Source organism: Chelon labrosus, assembly GCF_963514085.1.
Source record: "Chelon labrosus genome assembly, chromosome: 13".
NCBI classification, from domain to species: domain Eukaryota; kingdom Metazoa; phylum Chordata; class Actinopteri; order Mugiliformes; family Mugilidae; genus Chelon; species Chelon labrosus.
In genome coordinates this window covers 16,101,417-16,117,353 of record NC_140346.1, presented here as the reverse complement: position 1 = coordinate 16,117,353, position 15,937 = coordinate 16,101,417, and the positions used below count along the sequence as shown (strand labels likewise).

The following is a 15,937-nucleotide window of genomic DNA, read 5'->3' as shown; positions in this document are numbered from 1 at the left end:
GACACACACTAAACCCGACAGAATCGAAGGTGCTTCTTATTAACTGCAGGACAACAGGTCAGCTGCCCTTGAAATAGAGAAAGGAAACTGCAGGGTATGAGTCCATAGTGGCAGGAAGAAAAAAAAAACACACAGCATTAATCCAGTAATTACTTTCTTAACCCATTTGTCTGTCCTGAAAATTTAGTTTTAATTGGCTGCCAAAGAAGCAGTTCATTTCATCATAATTTTTATGCTGAAAGATTACTTTTAATTTGGTTTAAATTTCTTTTTTTATCGTGAAAAATATGTTGTCATAGAGTTCATTGATGACATTAACATGAATACCGCGCTCAAGCTCAGGAATCAAACATTAACCTTTCTTCCAGATAAATCATTTTCCAGTTTCCAGTGTGACGTATGAATAATGTCCCTGAATGCTGTCTGCAGAGCAAAGGGGAACGATCAGCTAGAGCTCATCGGATCTTAATCTTGTCGTGGCCGTTGTACGACAGTCAGTATTAATGGCTCCACTTTTGCAGTTATTTGGGTTAATGGCAAGGGGCAGACGCTCAGACACACTTTGAATGTTTTAACATGTCAGTTTGTATACAGCGGTTTAAAGTGATGGCTCCAATGGTGGCAAACTCATAAAAACTAGCTCTTACGTTGTGCTCAAGGCTAAACGATGAGTCATCATAATATATAGCTGTCATAAGGACTTTTTTGGACTGTGTTAAAAGCTTCATCTGTGACCGAAGGTTTTGTTATTTATTATTTACCTGTCAAGTAATTCATATTCAGCTGCCGTGCGATATTCTCAGGTTAATAATTTTACGCAGCTGCTTTTCTGTTGATGCTGTATTTACTCTGCGAGGCTTTGTGTGTGTGTGTGTGTGTGTGTGTGTGTGTGTGTGTGTGTGTGTGTGTGTGTGTGTGTGTGTGTGTGTGTGTGTGTGTGTGTGTGCGTGAGATTTTGCAGGCGTCCTGTGGAGACACTATGTGGAAGGTAAATGAGTGGTTTTCTCGGTTGAATGTCAGCCTTCACCTTTATCTGTGTGTCTGGGAGGTAGTCGAGGCCATGTGTCATCCATGTTAATGAGGACGTTTGGTCTCACACAAGTGCGTGCCGCTATACTTGTGTGCGCCCTCTTTGATGTAGTGCGTCCTCTGGGTTTAAATCCTACCTTTAATCAGCCAACCACTAATTGTTCGCATATCTATGAGATTAATATCATGCCATAATTCAAAACTGCAAAAACACTTTTCACAGGATTGCCAATCAGTATTTGGGATATAGAAATAAAAATGCTTTGCAAGACTGCTCTTAAATTTTGAAAGATTGCATAAGAGTTTGAAAATATTTCAAATATTTCTGAAGTCATGCATTTTTAAAGAAACCTTCTGTAAAAGATTTGTTGTACCTGTAATTGTTTCCCATCATCAGGTGGAAATTTATTGTCTTGCTTCAGAGTATGAGCCATTCTGGGATTTGGATTTAAATACTTTTACCATGAAACAACAACAGTAGTGAATGTTTTGTCTTCCTTAAGCAGGTTTATGTCCATTTCATTGACTTATGAGTTGTAACTCTGGTGGACATACGTGACTCCTGTAAGCCAGACATACTGTATAACTTAATTAAGAATGTGAATAAGTGCAACGGGTATTTCTGAAAATGCACCACCAATATAAGCTGCCCTTGAGTTACAGTCCTATGCAGCCACACACTTTTCAAAATGAATGTCTTCACTTTCAAGCTTAGAAGACAAAATACCAAGTCAGGTTGCCTCTGATTCTGTGGAGGAAAAATACTTCACAGGACGACTTACGCACAAAATCCCACAGAACTTGTTTTCTCTGCACAGTGACCTATACAGGACGGTAGAGAAAATCTCATTTTTCATGGCGCTCCATGTTTTTTCTTTGAAAGAAACTGGATCACCAGAGCAAACAGTGAGTGAACAACGTGGCTGCTGTAAAGACCCCAACTGAAAAAAAAGGCTCCCCTTTGAATCCTGTGTTGCCAGATCACTAAAGAGAATATGTGCTTTCTTTTGCGTGTCACTCTGTTTGTGTACGATGTTTAGCCAGCAACATCTAGTACAGTGCAGTGAACATTTAATGTCATGAACTCGACCTGTGATTGTATTTGATGCCTTGCAAGAAGCGATAGAGGGTGGATGCAGGAGGCAGACAAGGAGCAACGGAAGCTATTTCGGGCTCGTCAAAGTTATTCTGCATTATACTACAAAGGAAGCTGATCTGACAGGTTTGAGACACAGGCGAGCGAGCAGCAGTCGGAAGTGATGGCTCATGAGGCACAGGTAGCCGCGTACAGGAAGACAAACACACACTAACACAGTGTACTGGCTTTAAGTCAGGCAGGCGCTAAGACATAATTACAGAAGCTTTCAGACACGAGGCTGGCGAGTGGTTTGTGTTAATGTGCTACTTAGGAGCTGGAGGAGTGAGTTTTATAACTTCAAATTGCTGCATCACACTTGGTCTCCATGTCACAGACCAGTTGCTCGTCTGTCGCCATGGCAAAACAAATCACATTAAATGTCTGTGACTTCAAAGTCTGGAGTGTCATTTTTATTACTTAGTGGCACTGGCAGGTAGAGGCCGCGCTAATGCATGTCGTTTTTCACCAAGTTCTGTCCTTTTTGAATCACTCCTCGTTACCTGTACTAAGAAGTGTTGCATGAGCGTTTTAATCCCTCAAGCGCAATGTCAAAGAAAAGTGGTGCAGATGGGCCACACATCACGCCACAAATCTCAAGCCAGAGGTCGATGGTGTGAGATTTTATTTACAACTCGAACAACGATGATTGACATAAACAATAAAAAATGTGAATGAAGCCATGTATATGGCTACACCGCTCCAATTCAAGTTCCCTTCAACTCTGCTGTGTCTCATGTCATAAATAGTCACATCATATCATAAAGTGTGACACAGCAGTGTCATTATACATGAAACACCACTTCAGCTAAAAAAAAAAAAAAAATAATAATAATGTGTGGCTATTTTTTTTATTGCAGCCATTTTCTGGTGATTTAATGAAGGAAAACTGAGTGGATGGTGGCGCGTGATGCTGTTGCTGCAATTTAGTGGGGCTCTTTTTAAATCACAGGCTGCAGATTTATTAACATATATGTCATGCTGTGCTGACATGGCTGTAGCAATTTAATGAACTGAAGGAGAAGCTCTTTGTGCAGGATTAGGCACCTGTGGACTGCACTTATATTAATTTAAGATAAATTAAAACTGTTTTTTTTTTTTTCATGTTTTGTTCCAAACATCTATTTTTGGCGCTTTTTTTTTAAAACAGATATGCTGGCAGAGGATTAAAACACAAGATACTACATTTCAGTTTAAGTACTAATTTGAATTTCCTATGTGTACAGATGTTATAATAAAACATATAACATATAGATTTGAACATTTCAGAGGGGTACACATATACTTTTCTGTACTTCCATTTAATGAACTAATTTTGTCCACAACATACTGTGATAGATAACACCTGATAGTATATATACAGTCATGGACGAAAGTATTGGCACCCCTGGAACTTTTCCAGAAAATGCACCATTTCTCCCAGAAAAGTGTTGAAATTACAAATGTTTTGGTATACACGTTTATTTCCTTTAAGTGCATTGGGACAACACAAAAAAGCAGAAGAAAAAAGCCAAATTTGACATAATTTTACACAAAACTCAAAAATTGACTGGACAAAATCATTGGCACCCTCAACTTAATATTTGGTTGCACACCCTTTGGACAAAATAACTGAAACCAATCACTTCCTATAACCATCAACAAGTTTGTTACACCTCTCAACTGGAATTTTGGACCACTCTTCTTTTGCAAACTGTTCCAGGTCTCTCAGATTTGAAGGGTGCCTTCTCGCAACAGCAATTTTTAGATCTTTCCATAGGTGTTCTATGGGATTTAGATCCGGACTCATTGCTGGCCACTTCAGAATTCTCCAGCGCTTTGTCTCCAACCATTTCTGGGTGCTTTGTGAGGTGTGTTTTGGATCATTGTCCTGCTGGAACACCCATGACCTCTGATGCAGACCCAGCTTTCTGACACTAGGCCCTACATTACGGGCCAGAATGTTTTGATAGTCTCCAGATTTCATGATTCCTTGCACACAATCAATGCACCCAGTCCCAGAGGCAGCAAAACAACCCCAAAACATCTTTGAACCCCCACCGTATTTGACTGTAGGTACCGTGTTCTTTTCTTTGTAGGCCTCATTCGGTTTTCTGCAAACAGTAGAATGACGTGCTTTGCTAAAAAGCTCTACCTTAGTCTCATCTGTCCACAAAACATTGTCCCAGAAGGATTGAGGCTTACTCAGGTATGTTCTTGCAAACTGCAGTCTTGCTTTTTTATGCCTCTGTGTCAGAAGTGGGGTTCTCCTCGGTCTCCTGCCATAGCGCTTCATCTCATTCAGACGACGACGTATTGTTCGAGCTGACACCGTTGCACCCTGAGTCTGCAAGACAGCCTGAATTTGTGTGGAAGTTGACTGAGGTTGTTTATCCACCATTCGAACAATCCTGCGTTGCATTCTTGCATCAATTTTTCTCTTTCGTCCACGTCCAGGGAGGTTTGCCACAGTTCCATGGGTTAAAAACTTCTTGATTATATTGCGCACAGTTGACAAAGGAACTTTAAGATCTCTGGAGATTGACTTGTAACCTTGATATTTTTCCACAATTTTGCTTCTTAAGTCCTCAGACAATTCTCGGCTCTTCTTTCTCTTCTCCATGCTTGGTGTGGCATACACAGGCAAACAACACAAAGGTTGAGTCAACTTTTATACATTCCAACTGGCTTCAGTTTTGATTTCTATATTGCCAGCACCTGTTACTTGCCACAGGTGAGTTTAAATGAGGATCACATGCTTGAAATGAAATTATTTACCCACAGTTTTAATAGGGTGCCAATGATTTTGTCCAGTCAATTTTTGACTTTCGTGTAAAGTTATGTCAAATTTGGCTTTTTTCTTCTGCTTTTTTGTGTTGTCCCAATGCACTTAAAGGAAATAAACGTGTATACCAAAACATTTGTAATTTCAACACTTTTCTGGGAGAAATGGTGCATTTTCTGGAAAAGTTCCAGGGGTGCCAATACTTTCGTCCATGACTGTACATATATAATTTTTATATTTTCTGTAAAGGTGGAGATAATTCAGAAATCCATTTGCCCACACTCTGTCTTTTGACTCTTTTCTATCACTGTTTTGGCCAATAATACAGCTTTTTTCCAAAAACCAAAAACAAGGACTCCCTCTAAGGTCCTCATTAGGTGGACATACTGTAAGGCTGGTATGAAAAGCTTTGGGTTTAAAGGTGTTAGTAGATTGTTTTTGTGTGAGCCTTTTCAGTGTTATATACAGTACTGTGCATTAGTTTCAGATCCTCTCCTCACGTCTCTGGTCTCTTTATGGATGACTCTAACTCGCCTACCTAACTTGTATATCTTATGTCTTCCCTGTACAGTCCACTATCATTAACTTTTTATGTTGTGGACAAGAGGGGGATTGATTTTAATGCGCTTCTCAAGTTCAAGTATTAGAAGAAGTAGTTGGCGATCACTGAATATGCTGTAATTATCAGCTATTCCGTCAAATGTCATCCAGTGTTCATTGTCCCTTATACAGCGTACAGTCCTGGGAGTTTTCTGTTTTGTTTTTTAAACTCAAGAAGGAGGTATTGCCTTCAGCGTCCAAAAAGTTCAAGACGCCTTACCCACAATTTTTAATCAGTTATTAACAATGATAAGAGGAACAGCTAATAAAAATATATTTTAGTGAAATAAAGGCCAGCACGATAGTATCAACCAACTCTCCTATGTTTTTTTGGTTTTTTTTGGCCCAACTTAAATCATATTCAGTTTTTTCTCTGGGTCTTCCGCACTCCCTGCAGTGGCTGTACGCCCCACTTGGAGGGCCTGACCCCCAGTTCAAGAGCCACTGGGGTAAGTACAACAGTGACAGACGCAACCTGGAGCTTAGTGGACCATAGACAAGTCTTATCTATTTGCAAAATACCCCTCTTAGGTCAAACCACTCAAGAATTTCAAATACCAGGCTCATTCATCTCTGTCAAAGGTTCTTTGTATGTCCAGTGAGAAGAATCTGGTGCAGTCTTTTGTTTATGGAGTATATTCAAAGGCCCTCTGGAATAATGGAATAAAATATGGATAAAATCATTCATGTTGGTCCCAGGTGTCTTTCTTACTTTTATTCACATTTGGTCCACCGTTATGTCTTTTCTAAATAGGCCCTGAGAATGTAGGTGTAATGAAGTTCTATACAATTTCCTGAATGTTTAATTTATTTCACTTCTGTCTACAGTGGTCTCTCCTGGGTTGATTTAAATGAAGTGATGAGCCTTTCACTCTTTTCAGGTGTTTCCCTCCATCACAGGAGGTTTGTTTAAGATTCAAAACACCAACTACTGCTTTTAATGCCAATAGGTCAAGACGAGAACCTTATTGTTGCATCTTTACTTACATTGTTTTTGCCCTCTGGTGTGTCTACGCCAGTGATGTTATTTGGACCATGATAAACACCTTTAAAAGCTTCCTGCATGGCACTTAGCTTTCTATTATATTTGTCTCAAAGTAAAATCTTATTTATCTTCCAAGAAAGTGACAAAGTCGGGATCAGCCCACCATTTTTGCTTAAAATGCCAGCTCCCTGATTTGAAGTCTTGATGCCCTAAGGACGTTGGAGCATGGTCTGAGATTAGAACTGTGTCAGAAGAACACTCTTTAATTCTACACTTTAAATTTGCACGGAGTAGCATGAAAACTTTAAGTCACTCGGATTAGTTTCCTTCCAGATATCTGTCAGATTAAATTCTTTCATTAAATGTTGAATTATCCCATTACTTCAAGGACAAGACTGGTCGTCTCCCGAGCTATTGTCCCTCACCATATCCAAAATACAATTAAAGTCACGGGCTATCACACAACTACGAGAAAGATGGAATAAGAGGTTTTGGAAAATGCTGGGATGCTTGTGAAGTATGTGATTGAAGGATTTAGCTGTCAATGGATTGGAGCAGAAATAAGTAGAAGTATGTTGGTGCACATTTGGCTAAATATTTAGCTGCCTCTTTTTAATCACCAGTGGAGCCCAGATGTGATTTTGAGACCTTCTCAAAGCTCAAGACACATTTTATATCAAAATTCCAACAACTCACCTTGTGCTGCGTCACCTGTTGGTCCCTTTCTTCACAGCTGTACACTGTGCGCTCTGTGCTTGGCACAAAAACACCACACAGATGGCAGAAGTAAAATTTTAATGTCAGGAATACCGCCGCAACTAGGGCTCTTATATTCATTCAGGTCGTGCTTTTCTCACTGTAGCGCAACTCACAAATTAGTTTAAACCCCATTATGGAAAATTAGCCCATAACCTCTCAGGGTCTGCTAATATGCGGATGCGAAGTAACAGGTAAAAATGCTGCCGGGAGCTCTGTGATTAAGTCGGCTATGCTTTAATTAGGGCAAATCCCACTTACCCAACTGGAGTCATATGTTCTGAAACGATGGGACAGAGAACAAGAGAAGTTGCTGAAACTTCATATGGCGTCTGATTGCTTTACAGTAATTGCAATTAAAAGTGATCTGTCAATTGGTTCTGCACTGAAAACGTTTATGGATTCATTGTTGTCAGAAAAACAAATAATGAACGGTTGTTTAAAGCTGAGTGCAGGGAACACGTATTCATTTCATTCATCTCTTCCTAAATGTGCCTGACTTACCGTAACTTTTTCACTATGTATTTTCTTCAAACGCTTCATCTCCGTGGGATAGTCTTCCCTTCAGTACGAGTAACTCTCTGTGTGTCTTCCCGGCAGGCTTATTGAACTTGGAGCAGCTCCTCAGGCAGTTCCTCATCTCCAAGGAGACGCTATCTGTGCGCATGCTTGATGACAGCCAGGACCCGACCCCACTCTTAAAGGAGATTCGAGATGACAAGACCGCCACGATTATCGTCGACGCCAACGCCACCATGTCTCATATGATTTTGGAAAGGGTCAGTATGGTTCAAGTGATGGGCTGAGAACTAGTCTTTATAATACGTCTACAGTCAAAACGTAATCCCAGTGCACATTTTTGATATTCTCATACATCTCAAAAAAGAAAAAGTAATGTAAAACACCAGCGGCAACAAGTGTTTAAAAGTCGCTGTATGTGTGAAGATTTGAAGTTGTTGAAGTACCTATATTCCCCACGTGACACAAGAGCTGCGTAGAGAATTTAAAAAAGGAAAATGTCCATTTCACCAATTCCATCCATGTTGTCTTGAATCACAAGACGGATAAAGAGAAGTTGTGTACTTTAGTTGGCAAGATTCAGTGTCCATAAATAGGAATTTGACCAAGTTTCATGGATTAGAATAAGAACAGATGCAATGAAAAATTAAGGATCCTTTTTGTCTAGTAGACAAAAATAATCTAATAGTACTCCTTTAAGTGCGTCTTAAAGGAGCTGTGCTTTAAATAATTGAAGCAAATTAAATATATAGTCCCTTTTATCTGGTTGGTTCCTTCTCTCTCTTATACATTAAATACAATTATAAATGTGATATGCAAAGTCGTGAAGGTCATCTTCAAACAAAACATCTTTCTTATGACGTTAGCTCGCACTATTTCTGTCAGTCGCATAATAGCGTGGTGGTTCTGTGCTTCCTTCGACTTTGGCGCATACCAGTAATTATCGTCTGGGTATTACCGAAGCTTGGGACACTTTGACTCCAACATAATACATATGCTTCTCTTGATTGGACAAGTATAAGAAAAAGCCTTGATGGCATCAGTTAAGGTGACTGTGGGAGCTGAGACAGCGAGGGTGTCTGGCAGCGACATATGGTCTTTTAGTAATTAATATGCACCTCATTATTTCTTTAAGACAGTGGATGGATGGCGAGAGTGGAGGAGAAAGAGATGTTTCTCTTGCCCTCCTCCTCTTTCTCCTTCATTCTTTTTCTCTCTCTCTTTCTCTTCATATATATATAAATCTCAGTAGTTTTCGATCTCAATCAAGTTTTCAGGCTGCCATCAGTGGTCATCCAGTCACCATAGCAACACTGGCAACCCTGGGCCACGGAGCAGCAGGAGACCACACTGGGATGTCTTTCTTTCTCTGCTCCTCTTCCTCCTCCGTCTGTCTCTTCAGTTTCAATATGGAGTTGCTCTCTGTTCTCGCTCTCTGTTCTCTCTGTGTTCTTCTCAGAAGATTTCACTGTGTTTCTTCACGACTCCCTCACCATGTGGTCTTGTACACGCCTCTGTGGCTCACCATTTTCTCTTCGTTATGTGTTACTCTGTCTTTTATGAGAGAATCCTGCAGCAGGGTGGTAGAAAGTTGGCAGTCCCACCTCTCATGTGGAGTGCGTAGTTGCCAAACATATCAAAGCTGTGCACCGGCATATTTGCCAGTCTCAGATGATGATAAGAGTGCCTGGCTTGTTTGGAGGGACTGAATCGTCCTTTGTCATGCAAGACGTTCCCCCTTATTTGTCTGTTTACATCTTACATCAAACCCCTCTTCAGACAAAGGTCTCAGTCTCTGAGGTTTTAGCATTCAGAGGGGTTTAGGTCAGCAGCGTTAGCATTCTGAATGTAATCTCATTCATTCAGGCTTCCACTGTTGTGCGCAGCCGTACAGAGGCAGCGTGGGTTAGATAGTGAGTCCAGTACATGGAGGCAGTGCGAACTGTGTGCACCCCGACCAAAAGCTCTGTTAAAACAACAAGGAGATCAACAGCGGAAAAGGGAAGCTTATTCCAAATTCAGAGACCAAAAGGATTTTTCATCAGGTGGCGTTGTGAATGAAATGTGGGCAGCAACCAGATCGTTTCAGGCCATACTGTCAGTTTGTGTTTGGTAGTATTAAAGGCGCACAAGGAACAGATGCAGCACTATGACATACGCCTTTCTATTTCCCGTGTAAGGAGAGGAAAAGCTCAACCGTAACATTTTACTTTACTTGCTGTGTGTAACCTCAGGCCAGATGCTAACAAACAACTTCCCTAAGCCTATAATTACATGACATAGTCAAGCTTAAAGTAGTTTCTGAGTGATAGTGTGCTAAATATATTCAGTAGAGGAAGCTTCAGAAAGACATATTGAGAGGTTATTTGGAGTTTAATTGTGAAAGATGATTTTAGTATGGGATAATTACCACTTTCCTACTTCTTAGTGGTTTACTATCGATGCCCCTGTGTAACATTTTACTTTAATATTAAGTCAGTGATTCACATACACCCATAATATCACACAAATACCCACAGAAGTGACACTTCTTTGCATATATGACAGCTAAATAAACTCTTTCTGGTGATGCACAGCCTGAGAAATGTAATGTCAGTGTGGAAGCTGTTTATTATGGAAATAATATACAACTCACTACAAGCAAGTACAGGAAACACAACTCTCTGAGCATGAGGTTTAATTCATGTACATAAAGAATTTGACTCCAGGATAAATGTTGTTATATGGGGAAAAAAATAAGGTTTTTGGTAAAAAGGGGATTGATTGCATGATTTTCTTTTTTGATAATGGCTTTCATGAAATGAAACTATGAAAAGTTCACCCCGTCCTTCACAACTGCTCCTCACTCTGACTTTGATTTAATCAAATTGTAAGACAGAGTGTCGAGCGGCATACTAATGTACCTCGGAAATTAATTGCTCCATTGAGAGCCTTCGTCAGATAAGAATGTGTCTGGTCTTATCAAGATGTGGATTTGATCTGGCTGCTGCAGAGTGGAGCTAGAGTTGCACTGAATCACTGACCTCCCAACTCCTCTCCCCTCGTTTATTCTTTACTCTCTCCTTTCTCTTTGTGTGTTTTCCCCGCCCTCTCGTGTTTCTCTGACCTCCGACTTAAGATCCTTTGCTCAGTCCAATCCTCAAATGTCTCTTTCCTGGTTTATGTGCTTTCTTTGTCTCACATTATTCTTTATCTCCCCCCTCTTGCCCTTCGTCTGTTTCTCTGCAGGCGTCAGAGCTGGGAATGCTGTCAGTCTACTACACTTACATCTTCACGTCTCTGGTAAGGAAACGGGCGGGGAGGTGTGGGCTTTGAAAAAATACATTTCACACCTACGGGAGCACATCAGCAGTCTAATGCTGTGGTCATGTACTGTATCGAAATAGCACAATTTAATTAGCACCCCTCACTTGAATGATTGATTGAATGGATAGAGGCTTAGGCAGAATAATAAATGCACACCTCGTTATATCTATATAGCTATACAATTTATTTTCTTCCTCGTATCATCTGACTGTAAATTAGAGACGAAGTGCAGCGGCTGCACTGGCTTCTTTCACTCCACACATCGGTTGAAGTGCACTTCTTGAACAAACAAATAAATTATAATAATAGTTGTAATTCCTTCTACGAGTATGACTGTTGATGTTGTTTCTGCTGCCATTTTCCTTATAATTATGGGTGTGTTAAGCCGGCCAAGCTTGAATGAACAATGAAGTCATCCTATCGAGAGTCTACATACATTTCTGTCCATGAATGATTTGAGAAGAGCTCTACATGTTCTCCCTCTAGACCTTTCTTTCTTTCTTTGTTTCTTTCTCGTACATTATGAACTTTAGTCAACTATTGCTGCTCACAGGCTGATTTATATTGATTCCACCACATTGCATAACGTACAGCGGAGTGTGCAGTTGCTTAATGTAAACTTAATGTAGCTTCATAAATGATGCTTCACAGCGGGTGTTGCTTTTTGTTTACAATGACAGTGTCCTCAAAAGTGGTGACAGAGGCAAACGGAGAAAGAGCTGAGGAGGCAGCTAAAGGAAATGTGTCTTTGCAAAGTTGCTTTGAAAGCAAGTAGCAGGCCACCAGCTGAATCATTATGAGTGTAATATCCAGCAGGCACTTCTTTAATACTTTATTTCCAGTTGGTATACACAAGGGTTTCCTCTGCAGGATGTGCTGAATCTTTCTGTGGACGGTTACCAGTTGGTTTCATAAATGCTATGTTGATGGTAGATTGTTTTGCATACTATTTTATATGTGCAAAGGTTGAGGATTGTTGACCTCTTAACAGTTGGGGAAGAGATGTCCCTCTTCTTTACAAAAAAAAACAAAACTGCTGTTACTGCGGAAAATCGAGGTAACTGACCCCAAACCTGAGAATAATGGTGTAAGTCACATAGCAGCGAAGGGATCTGTGAGAGTTAATGTTAGATCATAAAGATAGCAGCTCAGAGAAAATTTGATGCTACAGTAAACTTAGCAGCTAGCTGCTCCCTAATGGAAATTAATGAGGTTCAAAACACTTTGCTCTAATAGCGCTGTAGAGATGATTCATATCAAGCTGATTTATGACTCATTAAGAGTGGGCTGCTGCCATCTTCATGTTTCCCTCCTTGACATGGTCACTTCTCTTGTTGTAGCGCTCTTTTCTCTTCTCCCTTTCTTTAACCTGCTTGTTTTTCCTTTGTCTCCACACCTAAATAATCTCCCTCGTCACGTTACTCTGGTGTTGCTGTGCAGATGTGCTGGAGGGCACAACAAAGCACACAGATTTGGATGTAAGATGATACCCCCACACACACACACACTCACCATTACCACAGTTGTCTTGAAAAACTAGCTGTAGCTCAGTGACGACAATGGTAATTCAGCTAACCTCATTAAAATGATCTGAAGGTTGCCCATGGCACTCTGGGTTGTAATCCAGAAGCTGTATGTACAAAAAAAAAAACGGAGGTGCTTTTGTCTCCTTAGTTGTCGTAATAAGTGTGATTCATCCTATTTATTGTGTTTTAAATGGCTCTGCTGCTTGTGAGGCGTGTCCAGCTCTAACAAATACAATATATATATATATATATATATATATATGCACACAGACACAAAAAAGGACAGGAACAAGTTTCATTATGTTCACAGTTCAGCTCATTGTTCTCCCATTTTCCGTGTAATCTCACTGTGAAAGTACATCTCTGAACATGGCAATAATACACTGAATGCTTGGGTCACTTTTTCATCCATTTATTAAAGTACACTGCCATTTCATGAGGATTTCATGTCCAGACAAAATGATAGCGTCGGCCATTTGTTCAAAACAGTTTAACACACCTCAGAACATTTGGTTCAAAGTGGGATGTACTCCTAGTTCAGAGAAGATTAAGGTATGTAGGCTGGGCTATTGAGTAAGTGTAAGGTTTAACAGATCTGAGTTCACGGGACATTCTGTCCTTGTGTGTGTGCCTGACACAGACACACACACAAAAACGGTTTAGGAACAACTCAAAAAACATGAAGAACAGCACAAGGTGTTGACCTGGCCTCCAAATTCACTAGATCCTAAACTGATCAAGTATCTGTGGGATGATCCACAGAACCCATCCCCTCCCCTCAACCCATAGGACCCAAAGACCCCCACTAACAACATTCTGTTGCCAGACACCGCAGGACACCCTCAGAAGGCCCATGTCCATTCTCTGATGAGTCACAACTGTTTTGGAGGAACAAGGGAGACCTACACAATATTCGGCAGGTGGTCATAATGTTGTGCCTGATCAGTGTACATACAGGCTTCCAACAGTGAATTTTTATAAACAGGGCTATTATAGCTTCACCTGTAATCTCACTAAATGATTTAATGTGAAATGCTGTTCTGACCATAGTAGCATTTTATTGGTTACTACTGTATGTAGTCATCTGAACATACACATAAACACACATGCTGTGAAAAAATATGATTTTGTATAGTTTGGACTAAAACGAAAAACACTATTCTCTAAACTTGTTATGAACCAAGTATCACTCTCACAAATCCCCACATTTTTAGCCTCTGGAGAAATCCAAAGTTTGACTAGTCTGCTGTGTACAAGTTGCTAAGCTTTGTTCATGGCAGGACTTTAGCTCACTGTCCAAACAGTGAGCCAAAGTTAAAACAGAAACTTCCTGGTTCTTTTCCAGAATAAGAAATAAATAAAACAACTCAACAAATCCTGTTAACATTACATTAATAACTAAACATCGCCCTGGGAACAGAGTCTATTATTGGTTGCTTCATTTGTCTAGATAAGATAAGAGACATTAGTTTGTTGAAAAAGAGACTAATGTCATTAATTTAGTGTTTATGTTTTTTAGCAGCCCCCTAATGAACACTGCTTCCCTGAAGTCCCAGACCTTTCCAAACTAAATGTCACAGCTTTGAGAATAGAAGGTAGTCCATGGGTGAGGCGAGTCGGGGATGCAATTAGCTCAGACTTGTCTGAGCTCATAACAAAACTCAGCGAGGAACAGTTTTTAGGCAGCAGAGAATACATGGACGAAACTGAACTCAATAAGCAATCGATCTTTAACCTAATTTCGATTAGAGGTTTCAAATTCCGGATGCTAGTTTACCTTAAAGAATATTTTCCAAAAAGCCAGATTAAAATAAATCTTAAAGAGAAGGTGTGTTGTGACAGATGACTTGGATGTGACATGATGACTTAGACTCTGACTCCAGTCTATATTTAGGAGCCTAAGTGTAACCTGGGGGGGAAACACATCAGAAAACAGCCACGTTCCCTTTCTGAAAATGTCATAGAGAGGCTTCTTCTGAATACACAAATGACCTTTTTCATGTATTACTCGTTCAATTTAATTTCAGCTTTGATATGATTTGATTGAAGTAATCTTTTTTTTCTTTTACGTAGTATTAGCGCTTTTTCTCAGCCTTCAGGCCTCCTTCTGACTGAGTTATTCTTGAGCCACATACGAGAAGCAAGAGAGAGATAGATGATAAAGACGGTGGTTGTACAAGCACTTATCTTTCTGTGTGTGCACTTGTCAGTTCACGGGCATGTGTGCATACATGCCTGGATATGTGTGTGTGTACTCCTGACTGGAGTTCCAGTCCCAGTATTTCCATCACGTCAAGGAGCAAATAAGTTTTCTGAAGTCTATTCAAAGGTTATGCTTATCACTTACTGCCTCACCTTTCCCCCCAATTTGCGTGAAATTAGCTTCACATTCCCACATAGTTTAAATTATAGTCATGGTACTTTCCTAAAGCAGGCTAATGTATAACTAGGAACTGTTTTCTTGCTTGTAGCATTTATAATGTCTGTTCTTATTCTGTATTTTTCTTAAATATATTTTACAGTGCTGCCAATTTTAAGCCTTATGACATTTCTTTCTTAGCTTGCATAGACGTGAACTCTGAGCTCTTTCAATAATTTAAACTATTCTGAAACTATCAGGGAATCTCATTACTAGAATAGACGTTTTCTATAGTTTCTTGCACCAATTTAAATATGTCTGTCTGGGCAGGGGGTTTCACCTTTTTATGGCACCTAATTAAACTTGTGTAGGATCGAAAGCTCCACTTGAAGATCACGTTAGAGTCACTGACTACCTAAAGCTAGTAGAACGTTTACTGTGTATTCTGATCAAAAGAAATTCAACTCCATATCAATTGCAGTCAAGTGTTTTCAGCTTGATATAATTACATGACTGAACAAGTGGGAGTTCACCAGAGTGTCTGCAGTTTTGTGTTAATTTGGGAAAAACAGATACTGTGTGTTGTTAATGCTAATTTGGGACCAGCTTCTATTAGCATGCATGATATGGTCTATAAATTGATCACACAGTTTTATACATGAGCCTTTTAGAAAAGGTCTCAACTCTTTTACTTCAAGAAACAAAACTTGGTTAACTGAGGTTGCAACATTGCTGAGGGTAGATGCCAACAAGTCAAGCAATTCTGCTTGAAAAGTTAAAGCTTTGTAACTTTTATACATAAATGAACATGAGGATAATCGGCGTCGGGTTAATCGTACTGTTAGTACGCTGCAACAACTAGAAGTGTGGCAGAATGAGAGTTAAGAATGCAACAAAGGTTTTGTGAATTCTGGTCGATCGTCTTTGGAGATCAGGTAGAATGAAGTAGACGTTAGGG

At 40.0% G+C, this 15,937-nt stretch overlaps 1 protein-coding gene across 1 annotated transcript in view; it reads left to right on the top strand.

Annotated features, from left to right (window-relative positions):
• grik4 (glutamate receptor, ionotropic, kainate 4) overlaps window positions 1-15,937 on the top strand; it is a 225,320-nt gene that overhangs the window by 138,732 nt on the left and 70,651 nt on the right. Inside the window, exons 6-7 of the mRNA XM_084558293.1 lie at window positions 7,870-8,048; window positions 11,017-11,070. Of these exons, the coding sequence (XP_084414419.1) occupies window positions 7,870-8,048; window positions 11,017-11,070 (233 nt within the window). The remainder of the gene's footprint in view (window positions 1-7,869; window positions 8,049-11,016; window positions 11,071-15,937) is intronic.